General features: G+C 50.0%; 1 protein-coding gene across 2 annotated transcripts; it reads left to right on the forward strand.

Moving 5' to 3' along the window:
• The first annotated feature begins 73 nt into the window (after window positions 1–73).
• On the forward strand, window positions 74–16,924 carry RCVRN (recoverin). 2 transcript variants are annotated; one of them, XM_003818097.5, is made up of 4 exons: window positions 74–3,673; window positions 5,219–5,749; window positions 11,876–11,987; window positions 14,753–16,924. In XM_003818097.5, exons 2-4 carry the CDS (start codon window positions 5,369–5,371, stop codon window positions 14,860–14,862), a joined length of 603 nt encoding a protein of 200 aa, XP_003818145.1. In that variant the 5' UTR covers window positions 74–3,673; window positions 5,219–5,368; the 3' UTR covers window positions 14,863–16,924. The 2 variants fall into 2 exon arrangements, with proteins under 2 accessions (XP_003818145.1, XP_054957264.1); XM_055101289.2 differs by having other exon boundaries at window positions 74–5,749.
• The last annotated feature ends 988 nt before the right edge of the window (window positions 16,925–17,912 follow it).

Below are 17,912 nucleotides of genomic sequence, written 5' to 3' on the forward strand. Positions count from 1 at the left end.
GTAAAATAAACTGTCCAGAGACACTAGGTCCCCCTAGGCGACCCTCTTTCCTGGAGGGCTGCCACATTCTTCATGTGACCTGTCTTGGCATCCCTCCTAGGCTCTCGAGATTGGTGGTGATTTCACCTCCGATGACTTAGCGGGAGACAAAGGGCATCTGGACACTGGCGCACAAATGGATGCTATGCTCCTGACCTCAGGCCCCTCCCCCTGGTGACTTCCTGTCTCTGTGGGTTCCAGCCCTTTGCCTCCCTCTCATCTCTGGAGCTCCTGGCTGTTTCTTTTCTCATCCATCCATCCGTTCATTTATATATATATATATAGAGAGAGAGAGAGAGAGAGAGAGAGAGAGAGAGTCTCGCTCTGTCGCCCAGGCTGGAGTGCAGTGGCACAGTCTCAGCTCACTGCAACCTCTACCTCCCGGGTTCAAGCGATTCTCCTGTGTCAGCCTCCCGAGTAGCTGGGACTACAGGCATGCCCCACCTCGACTGGCTAATTTTTGTATTTTTAGTAGAGACAGGGTTTTGCCACGTTGGCCAGGCTGGTGAACTTCTGACCTTAGGTGATCCGTCCTCTTCGGCCTCCCAAAGTGTTGGGATTACAGGCATGAGTCACTACGCCCGGTCCCATCCATCTATTCATTCAATAATTACTGAGCATCTGGTATATGCCAGACACTGCTCTAGGTTCTGGGAACACATCAGTGTGAGAAACAGAGCCCTGCTCTCAGGGAGCTTACATTCTAGCAGACAAAAACAATAGACCTCCTATGTTCTGTGATGTGGGTGTGGATGGTGTTAAGTGTTGTGGAAAAGAAAACCAGGACAGGGTGAGGCTGGGTACATTGCAGGATTCAATAGGGTCATTTGAGTGGCCTCATTGAGAAGGTGGTATTTGATCAAAGACAAGGAGACCTGGGAGGGACCCTGGAAGGTCACCGGAGGAGAGTGTTCCAAGCGGAAGAGATGCCCGCGTGTCTGAGGCCAGGCTGGCTGGAGTGGAGGGAGTGAGGAGGGAAGAGAAGATGAGGACGCTGGGCAACCCTCTTTCCTGGAGGGCTGCCACATTCTTTGAACGACCCGTCTCAGCGTTTCCCCCAGGTTGTTGGGATTGGTGGTGATTTTACCTCTGATGACTTAGCAGAGAGACAAAGGGCATCCGCCCCCTTTCATCCCTTCTTGGAGGTGCCAGAGGCCACCTGCGAGAAATGGTGGGATGAGGGCCAGTGCTGCCTGCTGCAGGCTTTTGGCTTGGACTGGGAGAATTGGGCAGCCATAGTGCATGACCTGATTTCATGGCCATGGGGCTCACTGCGGGGCTGTAAGGGGACAAGAGCAGAAGCAGGAAGAGCTGTCAGGAGGCAGAGGTGATGCTGCCTGCACAAGGCAGGTGCAAGGGAGGCGGGAAGAACGGTCCGGTTCTGGATGTACCTTGAAGGTAGAGTCAAGATGATTTCTTGATAGATTGGAGTGGGTTGTGACCAAAAGAGAAACACTGAGAATGATGCCAAGGACCTCAATCCAAGTCATCAAAAGGATGGATTGTCATTTTCTGCAATGGGGACAGCTGTGGGAGGAGGGTCCTTCCCCATTCTCTGTCTCCCCTGCCACCTTCTCCATACCCCCTTTTCCCTCTCAATGCAGACTTCTCTGCAGGTGCTGGCTTCAGGCCAGAGGGCAGGAGGGTCGTCTTGGCCTTCAGCTCATAGCAGGCAAGGTCGAGCAATGAGGAAGGGGTGGCGTCTGGGTCCCAGCTAATGGCCAAGATGGAGCTCCTGCTTGAGGGGACAGGGCCAGCTTCTGGGAAGCATCTTTCAGTCCAGCGAGGAGAGCGAGACCAAAACTGGGATCCTCTGCCTGGAGATGAAGCCTTCTCCTCTAGAGCAGTCTTTGGGTTTTGGGAGAGTTTATGGCCCCAGCTCAGACTTAACAAATCGACTCACAATACATCATCTCCAACAACTTGTTTGGCTAAGGAGCATAAGCTCTCCCTCTGACAGAAGATGTTTATGCAGGTTTTCAAACAAACCTCCAGGTCATGACCCCTCACTCTCAGCATCAACACAGCTGCCTGCGGTCCCCTGGGGCCCCTCCTGGGCACAGCAACCTGGAGAATGTGGACTGTACCAGGCTGCTTCCGACCTGGGTCCAGCTCCTTCCTCCTTGTGCCTGGAGAGGACAGCAAAGACTGGAGGGCTCTGGCTGCCTTCTGCCTCGCCCAGGGCCTCTTTCATTGACATGGTAACCCCACCTCCTCACCTACTTGTCCTCTAGGCTCAGGCCTCCTGTGATGTAGACAAAGGAAGCCTAAATGGACAGGCTGGCAGACCTGGACTTTCCTTCCTTCTGGCATTGCCATTTAGCAACCATGTGACCCCAGGCTGGTGACATGCCTTTAGGAGGCCCCATGTCTCACTTGTAACACTGGCTTCTCCTCATCTGCTGCAGGCTTGATGTGGACAGGGGTGCGATCCAGGAGGCACTTCCAGTCGCCCCCTACTAGTGGCTCAGAGCAAGGGGCGGAGGCCTCTGACCTCACTCTCCCTCCATCCCCAGGGCTGCCTCAGGGCTGCAAGGAAGCTCTGGAATGAATGCGATTCCAGGGTGTGGCTGGGGCTCCCGTTTGTTTTCAAGGCTAGTGACTGTCCTGTTTCTAACTGCTCTTGAGAATAAATGCACGCTACAGGATGGTGAAAGCCTAGGAGAGGAAGGACTCCGATTCAGAAGTAATATTCTCACTGGGCGCAGTGGCTCACGCCTGTAATCCCAGCACTTGGGGAGGCCAAAGCAGGCAGATCATGAGGTCAGGAGATCGAGACCGGCCTGACCAACATGGTGAAATCCCATCTCTGCTAAAAACACAAAAATTAGCTGGGCATGGTGGTGAGCGCCTGTAATCCCAGCTACTTGGGAGGCTGAGGCAGGAGAATCGCTTGAACCTGGGAGGCAGAGGTTGCAGTGAGCCGAGATCGTGCCATTGCACTCCAGCCTGGGCGCAGAATGAGGCTCTGTCTAAAACAAAAAACAAACAAAAAAAAAACTCACAAAGTGATGGAAAAAAATTAGAAAGTTCACACACACACCCCAATATGCAGGTTTCCTGAGAAATCTCTGAAACTGTACTGGGCAGAGCGGCTGGGAGGGATGAGTCTGCCCCTTGGTGCCTGAACCTCTCGGTCTTTCCAGAGTGACCTGAGGTGGGCCTGGCAGGTGGCTTTCTCCCAGCAGCAGGGACCTACCTTCCGCTGCCACTAGCCTGTTAGTAAGTAGGCTAAAATCCCCACTTTACACTTTGAGATGCAAGGCGGGCGGATCACCTGAGGTCAGGAGTTTACGAGACCAGCCTGACCAATATGGTGAAACCTCGACTCTACTAAAAATACCAAAAAAAAAAAAATTAGCTGGGCGTGGTGGCAGACACCTGTAGTCCCAGCTTCTCATGGGACTGAGACAGGAGAATTGCTTGAAACCAGGAGGTTGCAGTGAGCCAAGATCGTGCTTGGCCTAGGTGACAGAGGGATACTCCGTCTAAAAAAAAACCTGTTTACCTGCCTGGAGACCGTGGGGTTTATTCTTCATTATTCTCACCCCAGGGCAAAAAGAGACAACTCTCCATCCACGGTGGCAAGGCTGGGGTTCTGAGTGTGTCCCCTCGAGCACTGCGCTCCGCTAAGGTAAGTGCACGCCCACCCTCCCTTCCTTCTGGGTGACAAGAATCCAGGTGTGCAGCGTCCTCACTAGGTTGCTTCCTCATGCTTGATACTCCCCGCTGAGCTGCACAGACGCGAAGCCTGCCTTTGCACAGCTCCGTCTCTGACCACTCAGTTATTTACCCATTCACTCAGCAAACACGTTTTCTTGCCTGCTCACTCCAAGTCCACTGCAGACGGACACTCTGCAGCCTGCCATGGACCCACAGATAGATTGTGTTTGGCCCACACCGTGTTTTGTTATTTTTTTTGTTTTTGTTTTTGTTTTGTTTTTTTGAGACGGAGTCTCACACTGTCACCCAGGCTGGAGTGCAATGGTGCAATCTCGGCTCACTGTGACCTCTGCCTCCCGGGTTCAAGCGATTCTCCTGCCTCAGCCTCCCAAGTAGCTGGGATTACAGTCACCTGCCACCATGCCCGGCTAATTTTTTGTAGTTTTAGTAGAGACAGGGTTTCACCATGTTGGCCAAGCTGGTCTCGAACTCCTAACCTTGTAATCTCCCTGCTCAGTCTCCCAAATGCTGGGATTACAGACGTGAGCCACCATTAAAATTTTGAATTAATTGCCAAAGTTGAAAAGTGTGGAAATTGCATGAAAAATTCTGATTTTTGGATTTCTCTTGAATAATTAAAAAAAACCCCAAATCTCACCATCCCATGTGACCACGTTCACTGGCAGCCCCTTCCCGAGGTGACACAGGCCTGGCTGCCCCCTGCTGGTCCCTTCAGGCAGTTCACCTTCACTCCCTGTGACTGATGGACAATAACAAAACGAGTGTTTAGCATTAGCCATGTGCCAGTTTCTAAGTGTGTCACACATATTGACTCACATCAGCCTCACAATGACAGTGTGGTAGATGCTATGATGCCCATTTATTCAAGAAAGACTTGCTGGGGGCCCAAGCCTATCAGGTTCTGGCAATGGAAATGCATCCAGGAACAACACAGACAAAATCCCATCCTTCACGGAGCTTTCATTCCGGTGAGGGGACATGCGGCGTGCCGATGATGGTGGGGGTTGTGCTATTATAGATAGAGGGTCAGTATAGGCCTGGCTGAGCAGGTGACATTTAAGCAGAGACATGACTGCAGTGAAGGTTTAGAAGAGTGTCCCAGGTGGAAAGAGGTGAAGAAACAAGCCTGGGACCACACAGCTAGTTAAGTAGCCAAGCTGGGACTTGAACCCATGCTGGCCCCAGAGTCTGTGCTCCTAACCATTGCATTCTAGGGCTTGATGTGAGATGCCAGCCCTGCCCCGAGATGCTCAGAGTTAGTGAGGAAGAGAAACAGGGAACATGGCTGCTGTTAGAGGGCTGGGGCTGGGGGTGCCAGAGGCCCCAGCTCTGAGGGTTCCAACCTCCTGTCCTGTTCTAGTATCGTCCCGGGAGGCCGAGATGAATTGCCTGCCTGCCCTGGGCTCTTTATTTTAATCTCACTAGTGTTCTGGGAGCACCCTCCCGCCCCCGCTCCCGCCCTCCACAAAGCTCCTGGGCCCCTCCTCCCTTCAAGGATTTCGAAGAACTGGTCGCAAATCCTCCTAAGCCACCAGCATCTCGGTCTTCAGCTCACACCAGCCCTGAGCCCCAGCCTGCGGCCAGGGGACCACGCACGTCCCACCCACCCAGCGACTCCCCAGCCGCTGCCCACTCTTCCTCACTCATGGGGAACAGCAAAAGTGGGGCCCTGTCCAAGGAGATCCTGGAGGAGCTGCAGCTGAACACCAAGTTCTCGGAGGAGGAGCTGTGCTCCTGGTACCAGTCCTTCCTGAAGGACTGTCCCACCGGCCGCATCACCCAGCAGCAGTTCCAGAGCATCTACGCCAAGTTCTTCCCCGACACCGACCCCAAGGCCTACGCCCAGCATGTGTTCCGCAGCTTCGATTCCAACCTCGACGGCACCCTGGACTTCAAGGAGTACGTCATCGCCCTGCACATGACCACCGCGGGCAAGACCAACCAGAAGCTGGAGTGGGCCTTCTCCCTCTACGACGTGGACGGTAACGGGACCATCAGCAAGAATGAAGTGCTGGAGATCGTCATGGTCAGTCTCCCCTCTCCCCTTCTGGCTGGGCGGTGCCGGGGTCGCTCCGGGCTGGGGGCCCCCTGCTGCGGCTGCTGCAGAGGGAGTGGATCTGTGGGTGGAGCGGGGGATGCAGGCCACTGGCTCTGAGAGCCTGGTGCTCCGAGATGCTGATATTGATAGAGGGGTGGGCACTTGCCCACAGCTTCGTTGTCTTCCCAGAGCAGAATCTGAGTGTTTCCTAATACAGCCATGTTATGCTTGGCTTCACGATGTTTGGGTCAACAATGGACGATATAGACCACTGTGGTCCCATAAGATTGTAATGGAGCTGAAAAATTCCTATTGCCTAGTGACATCATGGCACAGTTACTTTATTTTTCAAATGCATTTAGTGTAGCCTAAGTGTATCCGTAAAGTCTGTAGTAGTGTACGGTAATGTCCTAGTTCTTCACATTCACTCACTACTCACTCACTGACTCACCCAGAGCAACTCCCAATCCTGCAAGCTCCACTCATGGTAAGTGCCCTAGGCAGGTCTACCATTTTGTATCTTGGTTTTTTATTTTTTATTTTTTTGAGATGGAGTCTCACTCTGTAGCCCAGAGCTGGAGTGCAATAGTGCGATCTTGGCTCACTGCAACCTCTGCCTCCCGAGTTCAAGCAATTCTCCTGTCTCAGCCTCCCGAGTAGCTGGGATTACAGGCGTGCACCACTATGCCCGGCTAATTTTTGTATTTTTAGTAGAGACGGGGTTTCACCATGTTGGTCAGGCTGGTCTCAAACTCCCGACCTCCAGCGATCCGCCAGCCTCAGCCTCCCAAAGTGCTGGGATTTACAGGCATGAGCCACTGTGCCCGGCCCATTTTTTATCTTTATACTGTATTTTTACTGCATGATTTCTATGTTTAGCTATGTTTAGATGCACAAATACTTACCATCGTGTGACAACTGCCTGCAACATTCAGGACAGTCACGTGCTGCACAGGTTTGTAGCCTAGGAGCAAAAGGCTGGACCATGGAGCCCAGGGATGTAGTCGGCTCTACCATCTGTGTTTGTGCGAGGATGCTCTATGATGTTCCCACATAGAACTTGCCTAAAGATGTGTTTCTCGGAATGTATTCCTGTCTCTGAGCGACACGTGACTATATTTACATTTTTTCTTTCTCTCCATCCTTTGTTTCTTCCTTCCTTTATTAAAATGTCCTTTGAAATTTTCAGCAGTACACATTCAAGTTGAATCACTGTTCGTTCTAAACACACAATATGCTTCTAATATAAAGTAGAAAGAAGTCAAAGTTGGGGGCATGAACTCTGAGTTCTAGTCCTCATGTTCTCCCCAGCGCGGGGCGGATCATGGCACCACGCATGAGCCCCCGCTTCCCACGTGCGGCGTGGCTCCCCGGCTCCTGAAAGTTTCACTGTGAGGCGCACAGGCTTCTATATGGTTCCCAACACGCCTTCTCCCCTGTCCATACTGTCCTCCTGTCAGATCCTTTGTTGTGAAAGTAATGGCAAAAACCATAATTACTTTTCCACCAACCTAGTAGGTGTCTTGAAAATGGTTTATCTGATATAAAAGTAACTCATGAAATTTAGAAACCTAGGCAAAAGAGACTAAAAATTGCCTCTAATTCCAACATCCAGGGAAAACTTTTCTTAGTATATCAGTATATACCTTTTCAGTCTTTTACCTGTATAATTTTAAATAATGTTAAAGCTATGACATATTCACATACGATTTTTTATCATACATTTTTCAGTTACTCTTTTATCATGAGTGCTTTCCATATCATTACATATTCTTCCAAAACACTTTTTTTTTTCTTCAGACAGAGTTTTGCTCTTGTTGCCCAGGCTGGAGTGCAGTGGCGTGATCTCAGCTCGCTGCAACCTCCGCCTCCCGGGTTTGAGCAATTCTCCTGCCTCAGCCTCACGAGTAGCTGGGATTACAGGCACCTGCCCAGCTAATTTTTGTATTTTAGTAGAGACGGGGTTTCACCATGCTGGCCAGGCTGGTCTCAAACTCCTGACCTCAGGTGATCTGCCCGCCTCGGCCTCCCAAAGTGCTGGGATTACAGGCGTGAGCTTCCGCACCCAACCTCTTCCAAAACTCTTTTAATAGCTGCTTGGAATTCTGGCTTATGGAAATGTGGAAATTATTGAACATTCCTATGTTTTTGGACATTAGGTTGTTTCCATTTCTTTCCTATTATACCAGTTCTAATTTCCTTCATTTGATTTTTTTTTTTTTACTTATTCTTTTTCAGTCCCCCTGCCCCTGCCACTTACCTTATTCTTCTAATTCCATTCCTGTTAGTAGAGACTATTGTTTAGATGTTAATAACTTTGTGTGCATTGGCAATCATGCTTTCATTTGCATGATTACAAATGCACAAAAATCTTCCACAGTTATTAGGAGAAATCATAAATAAAACAGCAGAGCATGCAGCTTGTGGTCCATGGGCTTATCCTCAATGCTCAGCTCGGGCCTCCCATTCTGGCAGGCATGTGTCTCTCTCATTGTTATCTTGGCACAGCCTGCAGAGAAAGCTCCCTCGGATTGGCTGTGGGGTCTCTGGGTGGCCTGGGACAGGGACTAAGTCTTCAGAGTGGCATAAACAATGCGGGGCCCAGCAGAAGCCTACAAATTGATACTCATTGAATAAAAGGAGGAGGAAAGGGAGGAGGGGGAAATGAGGGAGGGAGAGAGGGAAGGTAGGAGTCAGGAAGGAAAGAGGGGGAAGCAAGGGGAAGGAAAGAAGGAAGGGAGGGAGGAGAAGGAAAGGAGGAGAGAAAGGAAGAAAGAAGAAAGGAAAGGGAGGGAGGGAGACTCCATCCTCCATCAATGGCTGGGGCTGTGCAAGGTGGCAGAAGGCTCTGCTATTCACCAGATTACAAGTTCATGGGCAGAGCACTGACTGAGGGAGTTAAAAGTGAAGGGTTCTAGTCCCAGCTCTGACTCCAACTAGCAGTGTTGCTGTGGGAAAACCATATAACCTTCCTGGGCCCAGGGTGAGGATTTGATTATTTTTGCAGCCTTTCCTGAGGCTCTGGAGGTCTGTCCCTCCGTGTTGGAAGTGGGGTGGGCAGGCACTCACTGCCAGCTTCTAGCTGGCACACCTGCACATGGTGCCCAAGGCCCTGCACAGATGGATAGGAGTGTAGGAGCCACCTACACTGGCGTCCAGCTCAGGGCTTTGAGTGCTGCCAGTGACGCTGCTGCCCTGGGCTGCTGGCTTTGGCCTCTTTGCTCCTTTATCCAGCACCAGGGGGCTGAAGGGAAACTTCTCAAAGCTGTCGACCTTCCCTCCAGGATAATTTCACAGCCATTATTGCCCCTGCCTGACCTGCTCACAGGTGTCTCCGGGGAGGCAGAACCTCCCAACTCCCACCCAACATACCTGCCTGCCCTCAGCATCCAAGGACCTACTGCCTTGGGTGTCCCCTCTGGACCCAGCCAGTGCTGGTGTTCTTGAGCCACTGGAATCCTAGAAACTTGGAGCTGGAAAGGTGCAGGGAGCCCTCTTGTCCCTTTCCCTGATCTCACAGGTCTGGGGGCACTTCATGCTTCCCCTACATTGCATACCCAACTGCTTTATTAGAGGGGAGGGAGGTGAGAAGGATGGGATCCTTGAGCCCAAAGCTAAGCCTTTTGCTGAATCCATCCTTGAGCAGAAAGTTAAATGAGGGGCTTCCTGTACCATGGGAAGACCTTTGAAAAGTTCTTGTTGATGCCTCCCTGTCCCTCCCCCAGCCTTGGCCAATGCTCTCCAAGGCCTTCCAGTGATAAGGAGGTGAGTGGGCTATGGCACAACACGAGGATACCAATTCTGGAATCAAAATGTCTGGGTTGAAATCTCCACTCTTCTACTTTTAGCTGGGTGACTTCCAGCAAGTTAGTTGTCTCAGTTTCTTCATCCATAAAATGGGACCAATAATACCTTCTTCATAAGGTTATTTTGAAGATTAGGCATAAAAAATGTTTAGAAAAGTGACACCTAGGCCAGGCGTAGCGGCCCATGTCTCTAATCCCAGCACTTTGGGGCGCTAAGGTGAAAGGATTGCTTGAACTCAGGAGTTTGAGACCAGCATGGGCAACACGGTGAGACCCTGTCTCTACAAAAAATTCAAAAAAACTTGCTGAGCATGGTGGTGTGCACCCGTGGTCCCAGCTACTCAGGAGGCTGAGGTGGGAGGATTGCTTGAGCCCAGCGTGTCGAGGCTGCAGTGAGCCATGATTACACCACTGCACTCCAGCCTGGGTGACATTGCAAGACCCTGTCTCAAAAGAAAAAATAAAAGAAGAAAAGAAGAAAGAAAACAAAAGAAAAGAAGAGTAACACCTGTTAAGTACTCAACAAATGTTAGCCATTATTGCCATAAGCCAGTCCTACTGAGCAACTGAGGTACAGTGTGAACCCAGAGGAAGAGGTTTACTATTCTAAAACCTCTGGGTAGTAGGGTCTGAAGTAGTCATTCCCAAACTCCAACCTCAGGACTGCCGTAAGATTTTCATCAGGAAGCTTTTTCTTTCTTATTTTCATTTTTTTAAATAAGTGAAATTAATATGTCTACATGGCCAGAAAATCACAGTACAGAAAGGTACAAAATAAGAAGCAAAAGGCTTCTTTGCCTCTTCCCTGAATTCCCTGTCCCTTATGAGGGCCTCAAAAATACAGATGCCCAGGTCCTACCCCCAGGAATTTTGATTCAGTAGATCAGGTCCGCACCTGTACATCTGTATTATAACTGCTGTCTGCTCCCACGGGCTGGTCGGGCACTGACAGAGGGACATTGTGATGGAGGTGACCCAAAGTCCCTGATGTGTCTTCCATGATGGTTGTACCATTTTATATTCCCAGCAACAGGGGACCAGGGTTCCCTTGTCGCCAAACCCTGGCCAACGCCTGTTATTTCTTGTCTTTTTTATTACAGCCATTCTAACAGGCATGAGGTGATATCTCGTTGCGGTATTGATTTATATTTCCCTGGTGATCAGTGATGTTTCTAGATACCTGCTGGCCACTTGCGCATCTTCTTTGGAGAAATGTCTATTTGGGTCCTTTGCCCATTTTCTTTCTTTCTTTTTCTTTCTTTTTTTTTTCTTTTAGATAGAGTTTTGCTCTTGTCACCCAGGCTGGAGTGCAATGGCGCAATCTTGGCTCACTGCAACCTCCACCTCCCAGGTTCAACCAATTCTCCTGCCTCAGCCTCCCGAGTAGCTGGGACTACAGGCATGCACCACCACGCCCGGCTAATTTTGTATCTTTAGTAGGGATGGGGTTTCACCACGTTGGCCAGGCTGGTCTTAAACTCCTAACCTCAGGTGATCCGCCTGCCTCGGCCTCCCAAAGTGCTGGGATTACAGGTGTGAGCCACCGCTCCCGGCAGCCTTTGCCCATTTTTCAATTGTGTTATTTGTTCTTTTTCTATTGAGTTGTAGGAGTTCCTTATATATTATATATAATGTATATATTATATATAGAGAGAGAGACAGGGTCTTGCTGTGTCACCTAGGCTGGAGTGCAGAGATGCAAAAATGGCTCACTGCAGCCTAGACCTCCTGGGCTCAAGCGATCCTCAGCCTCCCGAGCTGCTGGGACTACAGGCATGCCCACCACCTCCGCTAATTAATTTTCTTTTGTAGAGATGGAGTCTCACTTTGTTGCCCAGGCTGGTCTCAAATTCCTGCCTTCAAGTGATCCTCCTGCCTTGTCCTTCCAAAGTGCTGGGATGAGAGATGTGAGCCACCGCACCTGGCTCCTTATATATTTTTGATATTAACCCCTTATAAGATATATGGTTTGCGAATGTTTTCTCCCATTCCATAAGTTACCTTTTGATTTTGTTCATTGTTTCCTCTGACATGGAGAAGCTCTTTAGTGTGATGCTATCCCGCTTGTTTATTCTGGTTTATGTTGCCTTCGCTTTTGGTGTCATATCCAAAAAATTATCGTCAAGACCAGTGCCAAGAAGCTTTTCCCCTACGTTTTCCTCCAGCAGTTTGACGGTCTGAGGTCTTATGTTTAAGTCTTTAATCCATTTTGAGTAGATTTTTGTGTACAGTGTAAGATGTGGATTTTCCAGGGTTGCCAGCCCCTTAAAGTTCCTCCTAATGAGTTCTTTCTTTCTGTTTGGTACAGGCTATTTTCAAAATGATCACCCCCGAGGACGTGAAGCTCCTTCCAGACGATGAAAACACGCCGGAAAAGCGAGCCGAGAAGATCTGGAAGTACTTCGGAAAGAATGATGATGGTGAATTCCTTTTCCTTCATTGCCTTTGATTTTTCAACCATGGGCTGTTTCCTGGAAATCCCAACAAGATTTATTCTTCTGAGTCACAATGTCCAGGCAGGATGGGGGACACCTCATTCCATTGTGCATTTTCAGAGCTGTTTGAAGGATTGGACAGGGGAATGGCCTTAAGGGTGAGCAGGAGCCAAAACTGTTTTCTGTGCAATTAGAACAAGAGCAAACTTCAGCTCACCCTAGCTTTGAATTAATATCGAGTCCCAAGTCAGTGGGATCTGTATTTCTATTGTTTTACTTTGGGAAGTTGGTTTGGGTCCTTGAGAAACACCACCAAGATAGGATTAGATTTAAATGAGATTGCAAGAGATTTATGGGAGGAAAGGCTGAAGAAGGAAAACAGGCTGGGATCGAGAGGAGGCTGGGAAAGCTATCAGACTGCCAAGCAGATCTGACCCCTGGCAGGGAGAGAGGGAAAGAAAGGAAGGTTAGGAAAGAAAGGAAGGTTAGGTAAGTAATGCCTGAGACTGCAGTGCATTCTGAGGAAGTGTTGACAGAGTCGATGGGGTGTCCTCAGTGCCCCTGTCAGTCTTGGTGCCCCTGCCCTGTCCGTCAGTGGCTAGAAGCAGCCCTCAGGAAGTGTGATCCTGCATAGTAGGCAGTGATGGACTCCAGCACTCGGCTGCTGGGGCTGTGTGTCTGTGATGCTTACGGCCCGCACAAGAAGGATGCGGTAAAGGAGCTGGTATTAGGCTGGGGCTGCAAACACATATGGCTGGAGGGGCAGGAATGATGAAAACGAGTTATGTGGACAGTCATCTACAAGCAGTGGGGATTGGCAAACAGCAGAGGGTGCACCTCTGGTCTGATGGCTTCCAGCATATTCCATGTGGGGCTATGGAACCCGTGGTTGAGACATCATCTGATTTTTTTTAAGAGAAGCCAGCCATGAAGATTTTTAAAATCCAATGTGTCTCAATTGATAAAACACAGCATGGCCCAAACACATCCAAGGGTCCTGTATTAACCCCTTTGGTGACCTCTGGAGGCAGTCTTCTACCAAGGTTCAAGAAGAAAAAGCTGAGCAGGATGCTAAATAAGGGCAGAGAGAGATGACCCTGCTCTTCCTAATCTGCCAACAAATGATGAAATAAAAGAAGCATGAAGGTCATTGGGGTAGGAGGAACATAGGACACAGAATTTAAGGAGGCGCTTGTTCTCAGGGGTCAACAATGCACTCACAGGACCTGAAAGTGAGCGCCTCCTTAAATTCGCGCCTTGGTACTTTACCCACCTTTCCCTCATAGGCCCTGATTGGCCCCTCACCTTTGAGCACTTTCTCCTCCTTGCACAGACACTGGCTGCCAAGATGCCTTCTTTTGGCACTTTGCCCCACTGGCTCAACTGGCTTCGTGACCTCCCTCTGGGTCTGTTCATGTGTCGAGCCCTGTGTTCTGCTTTTTGCTCATCTGAAAACCTCCCTGGTGAACATCCCGGGAGGGGATGATGTCAGAAGCCCCGAGGTCGACGTGTTACTCCTGTTCGTGATGTGTTGTACGTGTTTCCACGCGGCCCATCTGGAGACAATGCCTCAGGGCAGAGTCAGGCTTTGATGGTGGGAGTTTCAAGCTCTCTGTGAGCTCTCTGTGGGGTGGCTGCGATGTTAAAACCCAAATTTTACCACCCAGACTTGCGGAGGAAGCCATCCTGGATCCTAACCCAGAAGGGATTAAAGGTATCCAAAAGGCCCAGAGCATAAGTCAGAAATCACATTCAGTTCAGCAAAGCTTTGTTGAGCACTGACTCTGTGCTAGGCACTGTGAACATACAACAGAAAGGAGCATCTGTCTCATGCTAGAGGTATTTCTGCGTGTGACTGCCTTCCCCGCCAGATTAACAGTTTCCCAGGGAGGGACTTCATCTCACTCTCTTCTATTGTACACCCCGCCTCCGCTCCCTGTGGTGGCCTTGGCTCCAAGCACAGTGGCATCTGGGCTCAGGACCATGCATTTAACTGGACTGATCTGAATACAGTTAGCCACCTGATTAAAAACACCGGAAAACCAAGTGTGGCCGCAACAAGGCTGTCTCTCAGTCCTGATCCCAAATAAGGAGGCAGATGAGACTAGGGGACGCAGGGATGGATGCATAGGAAGGGATCATGGCGGAGTTGTCAGCCAGGAATCATGGGGCTGCCTGTGTGCTGCAGGTGCCAAAGAGACCTCTCTGCAAGCCACACTTCCCCTGGCATGATCTCATTGGGCCCTTCACTTCTCACTCCTGTTTCTGGAGGGATGTTGTTCCCTGCTTCTCAGCTGAGACTCTGGGCCTGACATCCAGATTGTTTTGCTATGCTCAGACCCCCAGAAGCTCCTCCTGAACTTGATCCTTGAAACCTGAGCTACTATAGAAAATGGAATAACAATTAATAGTTATTAATTATTGAAGTATTTAATAACCAGCAAGGCAGGGGCACCAGCCAATCGGAAGAGACACATAGCACAAGACTGGCATCTTGGGGGCCCCCCCAGTGCCAGTCATTCACCGCTCTTTGCTGGTCTCCAGGGAGCTCCAAGGGTCATGGGAAAGGAGGTGGGTATCTGGACTGGGGTGGGGGAATATTGAATACTCAGGGCCACTGAGTATTTAATATTCTCGTAATAGATACATTCACACTGGGGATACTGGCTAGATGTCAGCCTCATTGCAGCTCACTTGGCTATCAATCCTGACTGTTTTATGTACGTATACATTTTTTTCCCAATGCACAGATAAACTTACAGAGAAAGAATTCATTGAGGGGACACTGGCCAATAAGGAAATTCTGCGACTGATCCAGTTTGAGCCTCAAAAAGTGAAGGAAAAGATGAAGAACGCCTGATGCCAACTGTTCAGCTGTCCTCCCTCCACCTACCACTCACATGACACCCGTGAGCGCCTGCACACACACACACACATGCACACACACACATGCACACACACACACATGCACACATCCACCCCAGGGCCAAGAGAAAGGCCTGCACATAAGCCCACAGCACAGCTCCCTGCCAAACTGAAGCATCTGTAGTGACTCACTGGGGGTCTTCAGCATTCCCTCCCATCATGCCCGGTCCCACCCCTCCCTCTGTCCACCAGCCCATGGCCCTGTGCTAATCCCAGGATTAGGCCATAGGAGTCCTAAGTGTCACCCTGCTGTAAGCTCCTTTGTGGAGTGCTGGGTAAGCAGTTTCCAATAAACGCAAGCTGAGCTGGGCACGTGGCTGCTGGTCATCCTTCAACTGGAAAAGGAAATGATTTCTATCAGTCACACCTCAAAGACAAGGCTGTGTTGCGATGGCAGACCTAGGCTGGGCTGCTTTGGTGCAGAATGAGTCTAACGCGGTCCTGCTGTCATGGAGCTCATGGTCCAGAAGGGACAATGAACCTGGAAGGAGCCATGACCAGTGGCCCAGGTTACCACGGAAATGTGCAGAGCACCAGGGGAGGACAAAGTGGAAGGGGCTGACTTGTCAGGGGGGATCAGGGACCACATCCCTGACGAAGGGAGATTTAAATTCAGACCCACTGCACACGAGGTAGGGGACGGGGTCTGGGTGGGGAAGTCTCAAACAGAAGGTGGCCAACACAGAGCCGCTGAGGCATGAACGACCATCTCGAGTTCCAGGAGAAGGTCAGGGTGGCTGGAGGGTAGAAGGAGGAGGGAGAGCAAAGTGTGAGCTGAATCTAAAAGGTAGGTGGGGGCTGGACCACGCAAAGCCCTCCCTGCAGCCTGTGGTAAGCACTTGGGGGCTCACCATGGGGACAGCGGTGCCACTGTGGAGTTGGAAGTAGGAGGGGTTTATGTTTGTAAGAGAAGTCCCCAGCAGGCTAAAATAAGTCAGAGAGGAGCGACTGGGGGCTCCCTGGGGTCAGGGAGCCTGATGAATAAGCTTTTGCAGCCACTCAGATGGCCTGGGCCAGGGGAAAGGCAATGGGATGGAGAGGACCAGACCCAGTGAGGACACATTTAGGAGGTAGCATCCACCTGGCTGGCTGAGGGGGCAGGAGGAGAGAAGGCAGGAATGGCAGCCAGGCCTGTAGCTTGGGCAGTGGGTGAATAGCAATGCCATCTATGGAGATGAGAAATACAGAGAGTCTTTGGGGTTTCAGGGAACAATGATGAATTCAGCTTCAATATAGTACGAGGTGAAGGCAGAGCCATAGATGGCCCTAAAGCCCCTTGTTTTAGAGACAAGGAAAAGGAGTCCCAATGACAGGAAGCAGCTTGCCCAAGGGCAGCCAGCTGATGAGCAGAGGTCAGGCAAGGGCTACCCACCGGCCCCCAACTGCCTCCTCAAAACTCCAGGGCCTGGGATACCCAGGAACTCCATCAGTGCATTCTCCAAGATCCCTGGATTTGTTGCTTTGAAGGCCCATTTATTCTCCAGCCTCAAGTTCCAAGATGAGGTCAGAAAAATGCACGGATACCCTGGATTCTTGACTGACCTGTCTGCAACCTCTTGAGGCTGGGGAGTCTCTAGTTGCTGGTATCGTGGTGATGCCTCCAGACCCCACTTTAGCCACAGAGATGACACAATCACCACTGCCAAAGAGCACTCCTCTGTGTGGAGAGCAAACGTGAGAATAAACACTTATGAACCGTGCACCATGCTAGACTCTGCCATCATTATCTCATTGATGGAGATGTTATTATCTGCACAATACAGATGAGGATACTGAGGGCAGGAAGTATGAGTAGGAGTTGGTACTTAAACTGGAGTCCCTTTGATTACACCAGATTTCTCCTATAATTTTGACCTGGACACAGCAGGATAGAGAACTCTAGGATTGCACAATGTCAGAGATGGAAAGGGGAAGGAGGCTACAAGGCATGAGTCCAGAGGTTCTGGGAGGAGAAGGATTATTACTAGAATCATCTCCCAAGGCATTCTCCCATGTAGACATAGTGGGCTATATAGAAGCCAGTTCAGTGGGAGATAAAAGACCCTGTGGGTCCAGTCCAGAGTGTTCTAGGAATATAACCAAAGGACTCAATGCTCTTTCCACCACACTCCATAAATGAATCTGGTTTCTTGGAGGATGAGGCTGGGGGCTTTTCACTTCTCTCTGAGGTCAGGCTATCATTGTCACTTGAGTCTAAAAGGACAGACACTGCATAATCAGGTCCTTGCTGGTTTGTGGTTCAATGGGAGAGCCAAAGAGTGAAAACCTAATTAGTACCTCTTTTTTTAGCTTAGGGTGGAAGGACCACTTGGGCTGAGATTCTCTGCAGCTGTATGACACTTTGTGGAAAATAAAGCATGAAGTTCAACTTGGCCACAGGGAAGAGGAGGTGGAGATAGTGATGAGCTATGTCATCAAGACTCTTCCAGATGCAAAAGGTAGATGACCTGGCACAAATTATTGTGGCACAAATAGAAATTGCTTGGCTCTTATAGCTGAAATTCTAGGAGTAGGGCTAGCTTCAGGTATGGCTTAATCCAGGGGCTCCAACAATGTCCCAGAGTTCATTTCTTCCTCTCCTGGTTCTGGCTTCTGCTGTCACCACCATTCTCAGACAGGTTCTTCCCATGCTGTCAGGACAGTCACCAGCAGATCCAGGCTGCCTTCTTCACGGTTCCAATTTCAGCAGAAAAGAGAAAATGCTTTCTCTTAAGAGTCCCAGCCAAAGTGTCAGGATTGCTTCTCACTGTCTCTGGTTAGTTATATGCCCATGCCTGACTCAATATCTGATGCCAGAAGGATGTACTGCTCTGCTTGGCCAGCAGATTTTTATGCCCATCCTTGAACTGAGGATAGAGTCAGGACAACTCAAGTTCCGTGGACTGAGTAGGAGATGAGTGGTTTTTCCAAGAGGAAAATTGGGGTACTATAAGAAGGGCAGATTCTAAAAATAGATGTCTATTATAGAGACCTTGGGGAAGTCAT

Source organism: Pan paniscus, chromosome 19, assembly GCF_029289425.2.
Source record: "Pan paniscus chromosome 19, NHGRI_mPanPan1-v2.0_pri, whole genome shotgun sequence".
Classification (NCBI taxonomy): Eukaryota; Metazoa; Chordata; class Mammalia; order Primates; family Hominidae; genus Pan; species Pan paniscus.